This window comes from Dysidea avara, chromosome 7 (assembly GCF_963678975.1).
Source record: "Dysidea avara chromosome 7, odDysAvar1.4, whole genome shotgun sequence".
Taxonomy (NCBI): domain Eukaryota; kingdom Metazoa; phylum Porifera; class Demospongiae; order Dictyoceratida; family Dysideidae; genus Dysidea; species Dysidea avara.
Genome location: NC_089278.1, coordinates 39,437,402 through 39,456,254, shown reverse-complemented (window position 1 = coordinate 39,456,254; position 18,853 = coordinate 39,437,402). Strand labels below are relative to the sequence as shown.

Sequence of the window (18,853 nt, the reverse complement as noted above, 5' to 3'; positions counted from 1 at the left end):
TATCACAAAGCACATAACACAGGCTGCAGGCGAACATCTCAGCTCATTGGTAAATTCTTGCCCGAATGCTAAGCGAGTGAGATACAGTAGAATCGCTAAGGTGTGCGGGGAACTCGAGATCAGCGAACGCGCGAAAACATAAGTGAATACTATACCATATAAGGGCACAACTGCAGCCGGTTAAATTTGCAGCTGGTGATAAAATCTGTTGATGGGAACCCATTGAACGTTGCAGCTGTAATCTGTAATGATGCAACCTACTCATGGGAACCCTTCCTGTTACATGGTTTGAGATCTCATCAGTTATCAAGTTGTGCAGACTTCCTTTAGCTATGCAAGAGTTCCTCAGTAACCAATAATTATTCATATGGGGAGAGCAATGCACACAGATCTAGAACTGGTCATAGAGCTGTCATATTCTGAATGTGACAGCTTATCCTCAATCATAATCAGTAATAATATGTAGTTATGAGCAATCAATCACTGAACCCATCGTCCCTCATCCTACTGAGCTGATTCCTGTTACTCATCCACCAGAGGTCACAATCAAAGATTCCGTCATATCTACACTCGAACAACTCAATATAGTAATTCCTTTTTTTCCCTAGATCAATCAGGCTATGGAACTCGCTACCTCATGCAAGAACTTATCCAATTACAACCATTATTATCTGTCTTCAGTTAAACAGCAGCTGAAACCATTCATTTTCTTAGCAAATTAACATCACAGTAGCAACATTAACTCCACTGTAAGATAGGATTGTAATGCATATATAGTAGGATATGTTTGTACATTTCCACGAAGAAGGCTACTTGATAGCACTGCTAACACATGAGCTAACACACTGTTACAAGATGGCTACATACGTATGTGCGGCATTTATTCTCCAACTGAGGTTGCACATTATTTAATAAATCAATTAAGTAATTAATTAATTAATTAATATTCAGTTGATCTGGTTGCATGAAGCTACATGTAGTAACACCGTTGATTGCCTTGATGGAATGCACCGAGCAGTGGTTGAGTAACAATTCAAATGGTTCAGTTACAATACAACTTGATGCTTTATACCAGCATACATATACTTGGCTGGTGATTGTTAGGGGAAAAGTACATGAAAGCAACATGTAACACAACTTTGTGCATAGCATAGAGCTAGCTAGGCACACATTCCAAGTTATTTATCCCTGCAACAGGGGCAGGCAAGAAAGGATTGTATTATGAGCATGTTCTTTGGTAATTAGCTAAGCCGTATAATTATGTAATTAATTATTAGAGCATGAGGGCGATTGATGACGTATGCTCAATTGCGCCAATTAGCTACGTATAATATTGATTTAGTTGCTAGTCGAGTCTTTCGCTGTACTGGTTAGCTAGCCACTATGGATAAAGCAAGGGACAAACGAAATAAAGTGGTAAGCAAAGTCAGATAGCCCATACAGGGATCTAGCTGTAGTCATCTATTTCTTTAGAATAAAGAGAATACGGGAAAAGGTACGTGTTATATGTAGTATATTTTGTTGCATTAAAGTATAGACACACAAGCTGCAAGCTCCAAAGCCAGAGGGCTTGCTTATTTTTCATTTGGCTTCTTCGATTAGGGAGGGGTTGTGCAACACTTGTAACTACTCTAATAGAGCAGTCAACCAGATTTTAGTTTGCAGGGGAAGTAGTGACCAACTTGGACAATGATCTATACAACGTAGTGATACCAGTAACAATTGCTATTCCATTTTGTGATCTACTTTTCACATAAACAGAATGTCAATCAACATAATTATACTAAGTTCAGATAATACTGGCGGCGGCCACTCAATAGTTTGAATAAAAATTCCCACCAATCTTTTGGCTGGTAATATCCGTGGTTCTACCATGTGAACACTGCTGCCCAAATTTAGCCGATCTTATGTACAGGTTTCTACAAACAGGAATAGTAGCAATGATATTACATTTACGTATGTGTTAACATATAGCAAGTTTACAGATAACAAATATAGTGGTGCACTGATAATCAGTTCAAAAATTGGACACAGGCTGATATAGGCCACCAATTGTTTGATCCGTATAAATCAGATGCTCAGCATGCTGTGTAACATGTGTTGGAGGCTAGACATAAGCTATTTGGCTACATAATTAAGCTACTGCATTAATGGTAAAGTAGTGACCACCAACAAGTCATCTGTGACTCAGGGTACAGAATATACATTTACATGATGTGATTGTACAATCACCAGCTACTGCTAAGTGTCATGGAGGGTCCTTTTCATCAACCATCACTAAGGGAGGTATGTAAACTTTACATTCATATGAACTCTTGCTTACACAATGTTGACGTTATCACCAGCTACTGCTAAGAGACATGGAGGGTCCTCTCAATCTTCCATTACCGAGGGAGGTATGTAAACTTTACATTGACGTGAACACTTGCTTACATAGTCATCACCAGCTACTGCTGAGACACACAGAGAGTATTCTCAATCTGCCATCACTGAGGGAGGTACACATATATTGTATACAACACGTGTACCTGGATGTACATTGAAAATTTGCTCACATGCAGAAATAATTGTTTTGGACAGCAGTGATGATCAGGAAGCCAATGGTTAGGCCTGTATATGTGTTTACTGCAAAGTGGCACTTTGCCACATTGTTGGCAAATTGCTGGGCATGCAAAGTCTTTTGTGAACTTGTTCAACTTGTAAGAAAAGCAGCCTACTTCATGTGGGTATTCAACTCCTACACTGCATTTGCCAACCCTGAAGTTAGGTATGAGCCACTGAAATGTTATGTAAGATGTTAATCAGATTTTTAAAATCTATAGCAGTGTCACTGCTATGTTATCTAATTTGAAATACATTACAGAAGAGACAAGTCAACTAAAGTGGCACAGAAAGTATGTAAATAATGAAATGAAACCTTACAAAGTTATTAGGACATCATGTTTGAGGTCATTTACTGTAAGAAAAGCACAAAAAACTAGAACAAACGAACAAACGAAGGTATTTCGTATTGAATATATTCCACCTTGGCAGTAATTTCTTTTTAACAACAGCAACAAGTTACAATGGCCACCCATATCTTTAAACATAGCCTTACATGCCTGTCGAGGGTGAATTTCGAAAAGATGATCCACAGCCCTATACGAAATGCTGCCTCAGTGCCTTTACCAAACTTTGAGGGTCTAGCTGGCAAGGGTGTGCTCCAAACAGTATATAGTGACAGTTGGCATAGTTTTCACAGATTTACAAGGGCATGTAAAGTTACATACTGTAGCTACAATATTAATTTGTGTCTCATATTTTATACAGTTCTTTCTAGTGCTAACCATGTTACTTGTTAGCAGAGAAGCTGCATTGATATTTGGGTAAATTATTTTAAAACCGGTTTCCAATCAGAGTTTATGGCATGCAATTCAAGTGGGTGATTTAACATAACTTGCATGGTACTGTATATGTCAAGTTACGACATCATAAGAAAGTTTTAGATACATGCAGGCTATATTATACTATTGAAGTTCACAATCACCCGTGCAAATAGAAATTGTATGGCATAACATAATTACTTCAGTGCCACCTTAAACTGAATATCGGTTTTTGAAAAGCAGAATAAAAGTCAGATACCATAAAAATCTTTGGATCTTTTTAGAAGCTTTCTTGGTGCGGTTACTAACATATGGACATATGCTCCTTTAGACATCAGGCTGAGAGGTTCTGAAGAGGGATGGTCTAGTTATTACAGACATCTTTGTGTTTAATTGTATGTTGTATGCTTTAGATGTTATTGTAATTTTTTTTAATCTAAAAAGCAGAAGTCAATTTTAATAGCATGTTTATATAACCAACCACAAAATTTAATTCTATGTCAAATGTCCTGCTTATATGGTAGGGACTTAAATAATGCAAAGCTGTGCTGAGTTTTTAATGGGTATTGTTTGTCACTTGGCTAGCTAAATCCGTGAGTGTTTCCTGCTGACCTAGTTGATAAAGTATCTGATTTTGCTGTTGTATGGCTCTATTAGGATAGTATGCATGTAGCGATGACTATGTAACACATAATATTATGTACTTTGTTTGTGCAAAAAGATGATATTTGTGTCAATAAGTCCAGCCAAATATAGTTTGACATTATGGTTTCACGAAAGCAATTAGTACATCAATAAAAAGCACAAAAGTAGTAAGCTAAGTACAACACAATAACAGGCCCCATTGAACTCATGCACATAAAACACTACATACTGTACATATCTCGATTAAACTAAAGGCATTTAAGTATACATGTCTTTATTGTTGATTTAATTGTATGAGGTATTTTATATTATTTTACAGAATCATCTGTAACTCAAGGTACAGAATATAATTTTTACTTATGTGATCATGTGATTGTACAACTACCAGCTACTAGTAAGCATCACAAAGGGTTCCTTCCATTATCCATCACTAAGGGAGGTATGTAAACTTCACACTGACATGAAATATTTCTTACATTATCTTGACATCATCACCAGGTACTACTGAGAGACACAGAGGGTCCTCTCCATTAACCATCACTAAGGGAGGTACGTAAGCTTCACATTGACATGAAATATCTTACATTATCTTGACATCATCACCAGCTACTGACAGACACAGACGGTCCTCTCCATTAACCATCACTAAGGGAGGTACGTAAACTTCACATTGACATGAAATATTGCTTACATAATCTTGACGTCATCGCCAGCTACTGAGAGACACAGAGGGTCCTCTCCATCAACCATCACTAAGGGGGGTATGTAAACTTCACGTGAAATATTACTTACATTACGTTATCTTGACATCATCACCAGCTACTGCTGAGAGACACAGAGGGTCCTCTCCATTAACCATTACTAAGGGAGGTACGTAAACTTCACATTGACATGAAATGCTTACATTATCTTGACATCATTACCAGCTACTGAAAGACACAGAGTGTCCTCTCCATTAACCATCACTAAGGGAGGTATGTAAACTTCACATTGACATGAAAACATTTCTTGACATCATCACCAGCTACTACTGAGAGACACAGAGGGTCCTCTCCATTAACCATCACTAAGGGAGGTACGTAAGCTTCACATTGACATGAAATATCTTACATTATCTTGACATCATCACCAGCTACTGACAGACACAGACGGTCCTCTCCATTAACCATCACTAAGGGAGGTACGTAAACTTCACATTGACATGAAATATTGCTTACATAATCTTGACGTCATCACCAGCTACTGAGAGACACAGAGGGTCCTCTCCATCAACCATCACTAAGGGGGGTATGTAAACTTCACATTGACATGAAATATTACTTACATTACGTTATCTTGACATCATCACCAGCTACTGCTGAGAGACACAGATGGTCCTCTCCATTAACCATTACTAAGGGAGGTACGTAAACTTCACATTGACATGAAATGCTTACATTATCTTGACATCATCACCAGCTACTGAAAGACACAGAGTGTCCTCTCCATTAACCATCACTAAGGGAGGTATGTAAACTTCACATTGACATGAAAACATTTCTTGACATCATCACCAGCTACTACTGAGAGACACAGAGGGTCCTCTCCATTAACCATCACTAAGGGAGGTACGTAAACTTCACATTGACATGAAATATTGCTTACATTATCTTGACATCATCACCAGCTACTGCTGAGAGATACAGAGGGTCCTCTCCATTAACCATCACTAAGGGAGGTACGTAAACTTCACATTGACATGAAATATTGCTTACATAATCTTGACATCATCACCAGCTACTGAAAGACACAGAGCGTCCTCTCCATTAACCATCACTAAGGGAGGTATGTAAACTTCACATAGACATGAAATATTTCTTGACATCATCACCAGCTACTACTGAGAGACATGGAGGGTCCTTTTCATCAACCATCACTAAGGGAGGTATGTAAATTTCACATTGACATGAAATATTGCTTACATAATCTCGACATCATCACCAGCTACTGCTGAGAGACACAGAGGGTCCTTTCCATTAACCATCACTAAGGGAGGTATGTAAACTTCACATAGACATGAAATGCTTACATTATCTTGACATCATCACCAGCTACGGAAAGACACAGAGTGTCCTCTCCATTAACCATCACTAAGGGAGGTATGTAAACTTCACATTGACATGAAATATTTCTTGACATCATCACCAGCTACTACTAAGAGACATGGAGGGTCCTTTTCATCAACCATCACTAAGGGAGGTATGTTAGCTTTACATTCACATGAACTCTTGCTTACACAATGTTGACGTCATCACCAGCTATTGCTGAGAGACATGGAGGGTCCTCTCAATCTTCCATTACCGAGGGAGGTATGTAAACTTCACATTGACATGGACACTTGCTTACATAGTCATCACCAGCTATTGCTGAGAGACATGGAGGGTCCTCTCAATCTTCCATTACCGAGGGAGGTATGTAAACTTCACATTGACATGGACACTTGCTTACATAGTCATCACCAGCTACTGCTGAGACACAGAGAGAGTATTCTCAATCTGCCATCACTGAGGGAGGTACACATATATTGTATACAACACATGTACCTTGAAAATTTGCTCACATGCAGGAATAATTGTTTTGGACAGTAGTGATGATCAGGAGACCAATGGTAAGGCAGCAATATTGTGTATATGGTTGATCTATCCAATGTGACAACATCTGCAAGAACCCCACAAGTTTGTACATTATTACATTTCCTTTATCTACTATAGATATATAATGGTAACCTTAGAAGCCAAGAGAAACTAAAAAGCTACAAAGTGGCAATAAAAGAGGTTTGATTTGTACATGCAGAGACAATAAGGAAAAAACACCAGTATATTGATCATAACTTACAGAAGCAGTCCTCTATGCATATACAACTTACACCATCATGTTATACAAGAACAGACAAATCCATGGCTTTATACTTCCTACAACCAGCAAAAATTCAAGAGAGTCGGCAACTAGGCAGACTAATGCTCGTACTGTATCTTACGTCTTCTGAGAACACTCCTCTTGCTTTGGATAACACGATACTATCAAGGTTAATGCCATTGGCACCTTCTAACAAGAGCTCAATTTTTAAAGAATATTTTGAATTTGCAGCTGTTTCACTATGCATTCTACTATACTATTATTAGGCTTGTGCTAAAATGTAGCATTCTTGCAGATACAATCACATATGTTGAGACATGACACATGAAATGGGAAGACAGTAAAAAGGACACCATTGTCCATTTCTATAGTCACTGTTCCCACATGAAAGTGTAAATTGTAATTTATTCATAAATGGTTGTCACAGCTACCTGGTCATGAAGCTCAAGTGATATGGTCACAGCTACCTGTGAAGTGATAAGGTCAAGGCTACCTGGTCAAGTAGAAAGTAAAACATTTCCTTGCACAGTCAACACCCAGGCATTTTTTTTAAAAGTTGAAAGTAGATTATCATGAGTTACTTACGTACGTATCTTCTGTACATGATTATCTTCTCTAAGTGGGCTTTGTTTTGAATCTTTTCTAACTTACTACAATGGCGGATCCAGGATGAGGCATTTGGGACAAATTCCCCATCCCCCTTCACCTCGTGGAGGAGCCATACTTAATTCTGATTAAAGCACTAAACTTCATGCCAGGCAAAGATCAGCTTATAAAACTCACGAAAATATGTACATTTTACCAGCATTTATTACGAATTCACCTGAAACTAAAGTGAACCAAAGCCAAACTAGCTACAAAACTGTCACCCAGCACATTCGTGAGTACTAAGCGCCTCTAAAAATAATTATCGTGTTGCTGTTGCTTAAGATATTCAGAACCTTTAAACAGCTTTAAAGACTTCATAAAGGCCAAAATGGTAAAAATCAACAGTGAGATACTACTAAGGGGTGTATTATTTGCTGCTTCAAAAATGCAGCAACTCAAGAGGATCTGGCTTTCCCTAACCAACTACTACTTCCCTGTTTGTGCCCCTCCCCTTGCCAGGTGCTGGATCCGCCCCTGACTACACATACAATAAGAGAGATTAAACCATCTAAGCCTGATTTTTTGAAGTCTAAATGCTGTTACTGTTGAGATTCGATGGAAGTGGAACTTTTATTCAACCTACTTCCATTATGGTCTTTGTACTTGCCACCTTTAAGTAGATACAGTTGACCCAGCTGGTTATCTATAAACACTGCCGTTGTCTCTAGAGTTACGTAGCTTAGTGTTCACATAAGTGAAACTGAGTGTGAAGCCCACTACTTCAACAGAACATAATCTATGAAATGCTTTAATAGGACAGTCAGCAAAGGTGTTAAAGATCCACTGTACATACACTACAAATAGTGCTAATGCCTTCATCATTAGCACTGTATGTATCATTTTAAAACGATTCTTTGTAAATGCACGTTTCAACAGATGGAAGCAGCAGTGAAGGACCATATGAAGGAATGACTGATGATGATGCTGATCCTCACCCTTTGGCAACTCCTTCAGAGTCTTATCTTTGGGGGCTTCTGAAGGGGAAGGGATATTCAAGATCAAATGTCATCGTGAGAACAATAGACAATCATCAGAAAGGTGCATATGCTACCAAAGATTTCCATGCTGGACAATTTGTCTGTGAATATGGTAGCTCAGTGGCAATGGTAGAGGAGACTGATGAGAAGAGAAAATATTGCTTGTTTGCTACCTACCAGGGTCAACAGTATGTTTTTGATGCTACATCCCGCGTCAATGACCCTGGTAGATATATTCAGAATGCCATAAGAAATGCCAATGTCAAGCAGATGCCACCAGTGCTGATAGGAGACCACCACCACCAACGGTTAAGAATTGGATTTGTTGCCAGCAGAGACATCAAAGCTGGAGAGCAGCTGATGTTTGATTACAGATGTAAAAAGACAACAAAACAGCAGTATGAAAGGCCAAGGCAGGAATGCACTGTTGAAGGGTGCTATTCACTAGTAAAGAAGCTGGCAGATCACTACCGTGTGACACACAAAATGGCAAAAGAAGAGAGGGATAAACACCTAGCTATGGCCAAGAAGGTTGGTGTACTGTGTATATGATCAGAGTGTAGATATTCTATACATTTAGATCAGATATGGATTGCTCCCACAATCATCAAAAGTATGTCCATAACAAATTTATGTATGCAGTACATACAGGGTTTAATACTAGCATGGTTAATAAACTGAATCATGTATTGTTACACTGTACAAGTATATAGCACACAAACATTGGTGAAACTAATTTTCTACTGTGCTGGGAACACCAATATGAAGTTCGAGAAAAATGTAAACAGAGTTTTCGCTCAGAGAGTCACAATTAAGTGTTTGCATGGTCACTAATGAACAAAAGCACAAGCAGTGTTTTGGAGATGGACCCTGCATTTAGTATCTAGTTATTCAGGCTCTAGGTAATGAGTAGTGAGACAAGAGAGGCTACCTACAGCTGCAGATATACATACATACCTGGCTATAAATGCTACAATCATTGTTGTAAGTAAAGATCCCAAACTACAAGTCAAATTTTGCATGCACTCACAGTACCACTTTGTGCTCAGAAATATGTAAATTCCTTTCCCTTGTTTCATTACTTTTCTCTTTGACCCAACATATACGGCACATGTATACATATGTATATATTGACTCGGTTAAAGTACATTCAATAGTATGTACTGACCATGTTGTAATAGCCAAAGCAATTACTACATGTACATACATCATTTCTAAATTTGTAATCAAAACTTTACATAATATGACAGATGAAGATGAATGAGACTAACAGTGACAGCAGCCAGCAGAGTGACAGCAGCCAGCAGAGTGACAGCAGCCAGCAGAGTGACAGCAGCCAGCAGAGTGACAGCATCCAGCAGAGTGACAGCAGCCAGCAGAGTGACAGCAGCCAGCGGAGTGACAGCAGCCAGCAGAGTGACAGCAGCCAGCAGAGTGACAGCAGCCAGCGGAGTGACAGCAACCAGCAGAGTGACAATGAAGAAGTAAATAGCACACCAATGCAATTAGAATAAATCTACAGTATTGTACTATCTTTTAGACAAGTGAAGAAAGCAGAAGCAACAGCAACAGTGATGAAAATGATAGCAATGTAAAGGTAAGCTATTTATGCATTGACGGTTTGCACCATTGTACTGTATTTCAGATGAGAAAAAGTACAGGGGGGAAATCCATAAAATCCATATGTAACTGCCTGAGCAAAAACCGCCGGCCATTTTTTGGTACATTCCTTGCATCTCACTTTATTGCATTTCTGTTATCTATCAGAGGAGGCTTTAAGCGCCGCTTAACTAAATTATATGAAGGCCTGTTTTGTGAAGTGGAGTACATAGTTGTTCAATACCATTCAGTGAGACATTGTCAATTCTGTCTATGAATCATTTACTGTGTAGAACTCAAAAAGAACAGATAATTATACATAAATCAGATAAGGGAAGAGGTGCAAGGATAAGTCATCTTTAAATTGGTTAATATCATCCAGTATAACTAGAGAATTGGGTAAACAATTTCACATATTTGATGGTAGAAGGGAGGAAAGAATATAAATATGTATCAGTTATAGCAAATGGAATAGTGAAGCACTGGCTCCATGGATAAAAATCTTGTTGTTTCTTGCTTTCTTGTAGCAGCTGCAGTTGACATACTTTTGACAAGTCAAAGGTTTCAGTAGTTGTAGTAAAGTTTGTTCTACAAATTAAGCTATTGTAACCCTTAATTATATTAAGGTAGTGCCCCTTGGCCTTTATTTAAGACCTGGTGTTTATTTGAATGTGGCTTTTATAAGGAAAAACAGTATATATAATTAAAGCTTAATATGAGAGTGATTTGACTATAGAATCTACCCTGGTGCTTAAAGCACGTCCAACCTCTGGTTATCTACAGTAACAAAAGAGTGGATAGCTAAAGTTTCAGCCGTATATGATGAATGATCATTTGTAGCACTAGACAGTTGGAACAGTGATAAACTCAATTTATATAGAAACAATATGGAAAAAAGCACCTTAAATTACAGGAGCTTAAATAATTGATCATAACTCACGACTGACATAAGCTATGAACCCTATAAACATGGGACTCAGCTCAATCAAGGGTTTTTGATAAGGAATGGGACTCTGAGCCAAACTACCCCCATCTTAAGACATGTACTGCTTCATCAGTGGCATACCACTGGACCAATCAATTAAATTTTGAAGTGAATTGGTTGCAATAGTGAATTATTGCTGAGAAAAAAGGAGCAGAAGGCACGAGGTGGTAAATGGGCCATTTGTGTTCATATTGCATGCCTCTGTATTGACAAAGAAGAGGGACATTCCAATAACAAAAAGACAATGGTAAACGATATTTTTATCACATCGTAAATAAGTGCCCGTAACTCACATATTCTTTACTGTGCAAACACGAAACTAAGATTTTCTTACTTTCCATTTAGGTTTTATTTATTTGAGGTTATTATCAGTGCGTACCATGTACCATGAGTATTTTTACCCACTGTATCTTATGGCTACACAATTTATGTTATTCAACTGGTAAGGATTCAAACAGACCCTAAGGTTTTTACTCTAGCACCAAAGTGTGGGGCCAAAATGTGTCATGTATTAAGCACCCTTCAGCAAAAAGAAATGCAAACACTTTACAAACCATTCTAAAATGATCCATACTCGATGGTAGTTGCACCTGAAACAAATATTCCATTAAATTCTGTATCAGACCATATGACTCACGTTATGAAACCCACAATCAAAGTTAAACAAGTAAGAATATTCAATCACAGAAACTTGATTTGCAACTGAATGTTTCATAACTAGTAAAACATTGTATAGGTACAGTGTTCAATTAAACTTCTCCAAGTACGTAGTTCAGTAAAAAGAATTTCTATCAATGGGCAGTTTTAGGCTGAAAGGTGACGTTACCATAATTAATGTCAACATTTATGATTGTATTGTGAAGCATGCAGTCCCCAAAAGTTCTATGCAGGTTTAAGGGTTAAAGTAACAATGTTATTTCTAACCCTGATTACATGAATATATGCTCTGCTAGGATTGCATAAACATATAGAATTCTTGCAACCCCAGTTATGATTAAACCTCTGTGTAGGGAGAAGGCAGAAGTGAGGAAGGTCAAGATAGGGAACACAGTGAAGAAAGAGAACCCAGTGAAGAAAGCGAACACAGTGAATGCAGTGAGAAAAGCAAAGAAAGTGAAAGCAGTGAAGAAGGAAAAAGCAGTGAAGAGAGCGAATACAGTGAAGAAACCAAAAGTAGTGGAGAAGATGGAAGGAGTGAAGAAAGTGAAAGCGACGGAAGTGACAGCAGCAATCAAAGTGAAAGTAACGTAAAGGTAAGTAGTTATACATACTAGTACGTACACTGATTGCAATCTTACATATAGAAGATATCTGTTTGATGTTACAGTAAATATTTCCATATAATCACAGGTTACTTCATGCATTAGTGAGTTATGAGTTGAGTAATGAACGATCGAATTATGAGTTGAGTAATGAAGGAGCAAGTTATGAGTCAAAAATGCTAGCAAAAATAAGACAACTGTGGTATTGTTTCTATGTTATGCATTGAATGAAAATATCACTTCACAGCTGGAAGAAATAGGGGAATTAAAGTTTAGCCACTCGTTGGTTTGCGGCATAATGTTGACCCAGTACCCTTAACTCCTGGTCTTGAATTAACTATTACTATAAGTAACTACCTCAGCTTAGCAAGTCTTTCTTCAATGGTTCCCAATAGCAAAAAGTTTCAATATCTCGCATGGTTTTTACCTCAACAACATGGTGTCTAGTAACCATTGCTAACATGAAAAGATACCCTCTATATGTATGTTATAACGCAAATGTACATGCACCATACAGTATAAACAAGAGTTAATATTAGAATGCAAATGTAGAGTACATGCACGTCTGTATATGGTATATCAGTGTACATATATATTGTGTGCATTTATATGTAATTACAGGCACAGGCAGGACCCCTTGATCCACTGGATTTTAAATTTAAACAGTTTTATAAATATTTGCAAGGCATAGCAGGTGGCGACAGAGGGAAAAAAAGTGCAAAAGCCATCACAGCAGACGTACACAAGTTCTTTACAAATGCAGAATGCAGCAGCAGCAGTAGCACTTCAGCTAACAGCAACGCACTGCTATCACGTCACAACCTAGAGCAATACTACCGCCAGTTAAAAGGTGAAGGAAAAGCTCCAAGTACCATCCAGAATAAATTACGTACGATACGGCATGCTGTAACATTCATTCAGCACCACACTGACAACAGCAAGAAAGGTGAAAGATGGTATATGGAAGCACAGAGAGTCATAAATGTGCTAACGCTATGGATCCGGTCCCTGAATAGATCTAAAAAACTGCAACGTCAGAAGCATAGCACTGAGGTGACAAAGAAACTACCATTTATCAAAAACCCAACACACCTCTTGGAAAGCAAGGCTCTCCATAAAGAAATCAAGTCTTCGGTAAAGAAAAGCATATAATGACAAAGATGCAAAACTTTTAACAGCTTACTGTGCAGCACACGCTGTTTTTCAAAACTCGCAAAGATCTGGAGTAGTCCAGAATGCAACCAAAACAGAATACAAAAGCCGGATAATCAACTCCAGAGGGAAAACAATAATTAACATACTGGGCCATAAAACTGGACCACAGGGAAGGGTACAGCTTGTACTTACAAATCAAGCAGCAAGACTGCTTGATTTATATTATGGCTTGGTGAGAAGGCACATAATTCCTCAAAATGATGAATGCAGGCCCTTGCTATTTTTAAGAACCAATGGCAAGGAATACGACCAAGTGTATAGAAGGATGTCACAAGCATTTCGGGGAACAAGAATCCGAAATATTCAGCCACCAAAGCCATCAGAATTTCGAATCATTACTAGCACCAAAGCAGCACGTCATTGCTCAGACAAAGACAATAGAGGAGTAGCGAAACATTTAAATCATAGCGTTGAGACCCAAAGGCAATACTACGAATTTGCAAACACCAAAGATGCTGTACATGCACACAAAATAATTAAGAAGTTAACAAAACACAAAAAGCAATAAAAGGATGGATATATACTTACTTGATATACACTGTACCACATTGTTTGTATATATAAATGGATGGATATTATTATTAACATACCTCACTAGTGGCTAATAAATTGCTATCATCAACACGGAGTATGTAGTAAGGTCTATAATAATTTAATTTGTTTGGCAGCTATTACAGGCTAAACCCATTCAAACAAATGGCAACATTTGTGGAAAGCACTGTTTACTTTATAGGTATGTGTAGTGTTCTCCTCTGATATGACATTTCTCCTAGATATCACCAACTACAATGTGTGACCCATTGAATAAAGACCCAACTAGTTTGCATTTTTTTCAAACTTCATTTTTATGACTTTCTTGTTGTCTAGAGAGAAAAACCAATGGGTTGTTAAGTTTCAGCTTTAACTGGTAAATGCTTTTGGAGTTATAGCAATACGCAACTTGAAGAGCAAAACAATCAATTTGTACGGTACCTACATATATGGGAAGAAAATTACAAACGCTTGTTTAATCAACCGTAAGTTTTAAATTAAATGGGCTAGGGAGTGTGTCATTCAATTCACCATAAACCGGGGCATTTAGGATCAAGCAAAAAGGCTGACCAAGCTTAGAAACAGCGACGACAAAGTTATGTTTTACAGCAATGTAAACAAATGCACATAACTCATGGTTGCTTAATGGTACAGAAATGAAACAAAGATATTCTTACTCTCCATGAAGAAGCAAATCCAGTGGTATATTAGATATTTCAACTCAAGTCTCTTCCTTCACTGTGTACTGAAGCGATTAAAACTTTATTTATGTAGCAAGCATAGGCATACATTGCAATGGCATTATGCAAACAGTCAGGTTTTCGCTCAGTGGGTCACATATATTGTTATAATCACAACACATTTACAATAGACCATTTTATTGAAAGGCATGAGGAATTTATAAGAATTTCTGGAGTACACATTTTCTAACCCACACATTGTGCTTTTCAAAGTGTGTGAAAGGAAACTTGGACACGCGATTTACTACTTATAGACCTACAGAGTGAAAATTGCATGTTATTAGGTGAAGATATGGCTTCAAGAAGAATGCAGTACTCATCATAAAGACGTAAGCCTGGTAGTCACAGAAACACTTGACCTTAACATATCATTATCCGGTCCTACAAGATGAAGAAACTAGAATCAAACCTAATGAAAGTACTCCGAGATAGTTTGCCAGAGTCTATAGTTTACTGTTTCAATTGATGATGGTTTAAACTGCTACTCTCAGTTAGGGATGGGCGGTATTGCATTTTTGAAGAACGGTACGGTATTAGGAAAAATACCTCGGTATCACTAAATACCTTGTTATAATACCTTTTAAACTTGGGTAAGCTATGATTTGCACTTACACCCACATTGTTTTAAAAGAAACAAATGAAACAACAATAATATTGTGCCACAAAGTAAGTTTTGGAGTATCCCAAAAAGTTAAAACCATTGTGAATACTTCAACATGCACTCATAGCTCTGTACTTGTCCACAGCGTAAACATGTTTGTATGAGGCTTGACTTCACATACGTATGGTCACCACTAAACCACCAAAAATTAACTACTACATCAAATTCGGTATTCGGTATTTTTAGAAAACCACTTTGGTATCTGCAAAATACCTTTTTAACTACTAATACCTAAATACCTCCCAACCCTACTCTCAGTAGTCTATGGCAACACTAATGTGAGTTCCAATAGTTAGCTATACAATTGAATTAATTTTAACAAAAATGTAAAAGATGAAGTACAGGTACTTGATGACTGGTTTTCAAATCAAAATGATCACGGTGAAGCAAGCATTGTGACATGGTTTACCTTGGTGATATAGAACAGCATTTAAAGGGGCTAGCTACTGTATGTGCCCAGATTGTTAACACCATAAAGCTGGCCTTGTAAAATGATTATAAGTCAAGTGAGCTAGCTTACAATGTTTCCTAAACTGCTTAGCATCATGACAAAGGTGGTGAGGGCATAGTAATTCTGTCTGAGACGAAACACTTAATTTTACTGCAATAACACTGCTGTTACAACACACATGGTTATTAAACCTAAATACACGTTATTACTCCTCAGCTGCTTGTTAATGCCTTTTACAGTAGTAGACTGTTATCCATGGCTAGTTAACGTTGTTCTCCCATGCAGCTACTAGTGCAGACTGTCAGAAGTTGCTATCTACATGTTGTATATGTAAGCTTCATGGTTTCACTGCCAGTTAAATTCTTAAACGACTTCTTCAAGATTCTCAAGTGTATAATAGCCCCTTTAAGTGCCCAAGAATGCTTTAACAGGGTGATAAAGCAGTGTTTATATTGCTACAGTACAAACATAGACAATATAGTAAAAGTAGGGATTCGCAATGGTGACGTCACTACTAGTTACAGGTTTGTCTATGGTTTCAGTAATCAAAGGAATCAGCCTCAGTTCACAAAGCTGAACTTTTTTGTACATTAAAGTCCGGACCCACAATGAGGATTATCCATACATAAAACTATTAGTACCTAGCTACTTGTACTATATTATTTATGCTACAAATCATTATCACTGCATACAAGTACTAAGCTTTGTCAGGACAAATCTTTTAAAAATATATGCAAATTTGGTCTCCTTTTCCTGGGCAGACCAACTATGCTATCTGCCCAGTAATCACACAATCACACGAACAAGCAGTAGTCACTTTCACAGGTATAGTGACTCCCAGGATCAAACTGTAGTAAAGTAATCAAGGGTCTAATTCACAATGCAAGAGATCAAGCAATGCAAAAAAATGGACAATCAAGCCACTTCAAGAAGGCTTTCTATTTACACATCAAGAAATCAAGCATACATTTTAACAATCAATGTGAATTAAATATCTTGATCCCACAATTACCAGGATATAAATAATAGTCTATAGTTGTACACTGTACGTCGTAATATTTTGAGGCAGCACCAGGTTCCCAGCAGTGTTTATTCTAGGGCTGTTGGGAGAACTTCCCCCCTAAATCTCAAATAAAATTGTGAGTGACAACTATAACACTGCTGTATATAACTACTGAGCACACAAAACTTCCAAAAATGTTCTTACAACATTTTCCCAGGTAGATTTGCATACCTTCAAATGTTTTCAGGATAATATATGGCTATGAAAAAATCTCACATGGTGAGCCAGGTATTCAATACCTGTGAGCAGAAGTATACCCAATTAAGCTTGAGCACATTCAACTTTTAATCCCAGAAGGTACAATTTTCAAAAAAATATATATATTCTGAATTTTAATTGTAGCATTGTATGGGGTGTGATACAAATCATGTGCATGAGCAACACTTAAATGTGCATCAAACTCCACTCACCCAATCACAAAAATCAACACTTTTGATATAGCAGCTAACCCTTCTGGGACAAGTATAGACTAGAAAGACTGGTTCACAGATATTACAAATACATCAATACATTGAATTAACTGAACCATGGAAGTCATGGTAGTCTGGTCCCCAACCACCCATATGCACTGGTTCCCAGATATTACAAATACATCAATATATTGAATTAAACTGGACCATGGAAGTCGTGGTAGTCTGTTCACCAACCACCCATATGCAAAGATTTAATTTAGGCATTTGCATGATAACGATAAAATGTTTAATTTTGTTCTAAATAGTGCTGCCTACAAAACCAAACCTGTTATATTACTATTATTCATTACAGGAACTGCCTGTGAAACCTGATCACATAAGAAAGAATGATCAGGTTTCATGATAGCCGCAGCTACTAACCTTTAGCAGCCAAGCCTTTCGAATCATGCGACAGTCCACTTAAATATCTTCTTCAAATATGCGTCAAAACTGCAAGCATGGCAAGCCGAGACTTCAACGTTGCGCTGCTTCTACTATCAGGAGCGATCGGCGGGAGACAGTACCGGAATTAACGAAGTATCACGTGTTTTCTGGTGAAGCATCTCCTCGTCAAGCGTTTGAAGTGACAAGTCCAGGTGAAACCAATCAGTAGATATTGGAGGCCCCAGTGGCTAGGCTGATAGTCACATACGATCTGAAAGGTGAGCATATTGAGCCAGGCCAGGGCCTAGTCTCGTGTGGCCAGACCCTTTCCGCGCAGCGCCGCGCTATAGTAGCGCGGCGCTTATAATTTCCAATCAGTAAGCGGCTGCGCGGAAAGGGTCTGGCCACACGAGGCCGGAGCCCAGAAATTTTGAGTGGTCCAGCCATGATCATGGACTACAAAGGAGGTCATACATGTACACTACTTTTTATTGATTTAATAAGATCTTTGTGATACTTGATTTGATTTGATTTGATTTTTAAATTAGCCTCAAGTCAGTCGGCAATGCCGTTCTTCCCTGACTGAGGAGGAAACACAAAAATAGCATACATATACACATATAAAATACAACAGCACACACACAATAACTGAACAAAAAATTACAACACAACATAGCACATACAAAACAATTAAGCAAACAATTTACAAACACAAAAATCATCCTCAACTGCATGTGCTATGTACACCTGACACAGGCACATGCACAGCATGCCAAGCTAGGAGGGTCTGGGGGCATGCATGCTCCCCCAGGGAAATTTTTGAAAACAGATGCTCTGAAATGGCATCTGGAGGCTACTTTACATACAGAGTCTCTTTCTCCTCTTTGTTAACATCAATGGTAATTTTGTGCTACTGTACCAATCATTCAATATCAATTTTATTTTGGTACAAAAAATTCCTGAAGCAAATATTTACGTAGTTC

The 18,853-nt window shown here is 38.0% G+C and overlaps 1 protein-coding gene and 1 long non-coding RNA gene across 8 annotated transcripts; one reads left to right on the top strand and one right to left on the bottom strand.

Moving 5' to 3' along the window:
- Positions 1-1,930: 1,930 nt before the first annotated feature.
- On the bottom strand, positions 1,931-18,219 carry LOC136261623 (uncharacterized). 7 transcript variants are annotated; one of them, XR_010703971.1, is made up of 20 exons: positions 17,868-18,219; positions 6,607-6,704; positions 6,283-6,550; positions 6,076-6,236; positions 5,969-6,032; positions 5,762-5,922; positions 5,652-5,715; positions 5,444-5,605; positions 5,332-5,400; positions 5,225-5,285; positions 5,118-5,178; positions 4,912-5,073; positions 4,800-4,868; positions 4,699-4,759; positions 4,592-4,652; positions 4,484-4,547; positions 4,365-4,437; positions 2,434-2,489; positions 2,324-2,378; positions 1,931-2,277 (listed from the first exon to the last, which is right to left on the bottom strand). It is a non-coding gene; the product is annotated as an uncharacterized lncRNA (long non-coding RNA). The 7 variants fall into 7 exon arrangements; XR_010703968.1 differs by having other exon boundaries at positions 2,324-2,489; XR_010703972.1 differs by lacking the exons at positions 1,931-2,277; positions 2,324-2,378; positions 2,434-2,489 and having other exon boundaries at positions 4,292-4,437; positions 6,283-6,337; positions 6,393-6,439; positions 6,495-6,550.
- Positions 8,438-14,183, top strand: LOC136261622 (dentin matrix acidic phosphoprotein 1-like). The gene is made up of 6 exons (XM_066055649.1): positions 8,438-9,058; positions 9,108-9,140; positions 9,778-10,011; positions 10,068-10,124; positions 12,122-12,364; positions 12,995-14,183. Exons 1-6 carry the CDS (start codon positions 8,459-8,461, stop codon positions 13,523-13,525), a joined length of 1,698 nt encoding a protein of 565 aa, XP_065911721.1. The 5' UTR covers positions 8,438-8,458; the 3' UTR covers positions 13,526-14,183.
- Positions 18,220-18,853: the final 634 nt, after the last annotated feature.

Excerpts from the sequence above, each read along its gene's own strand:
- LOC136261622 (XM_066055649.1), top strand. The coding sequence starts at position 8,459 with ATGACTGATGATGATGCTGATCCTCACCCTTTGGCAACTCCTTCAGAG. Across the intron at positions 9,141-9,777 it reads TGCTCCCACAATCATCAAAA|ATGAAGATGAATGAGACTAA; the intron begins GTATGTCCATAA and ends ATAATATGACAG. Across the intron at positions 10,125-12,121 it reads AAAATGATAGCAATGTAAAG|GGAGAAGGCAGAAGTGAGGA; the intron begins GTAAGCTATTTA and ends ACCTCTGTGTAG.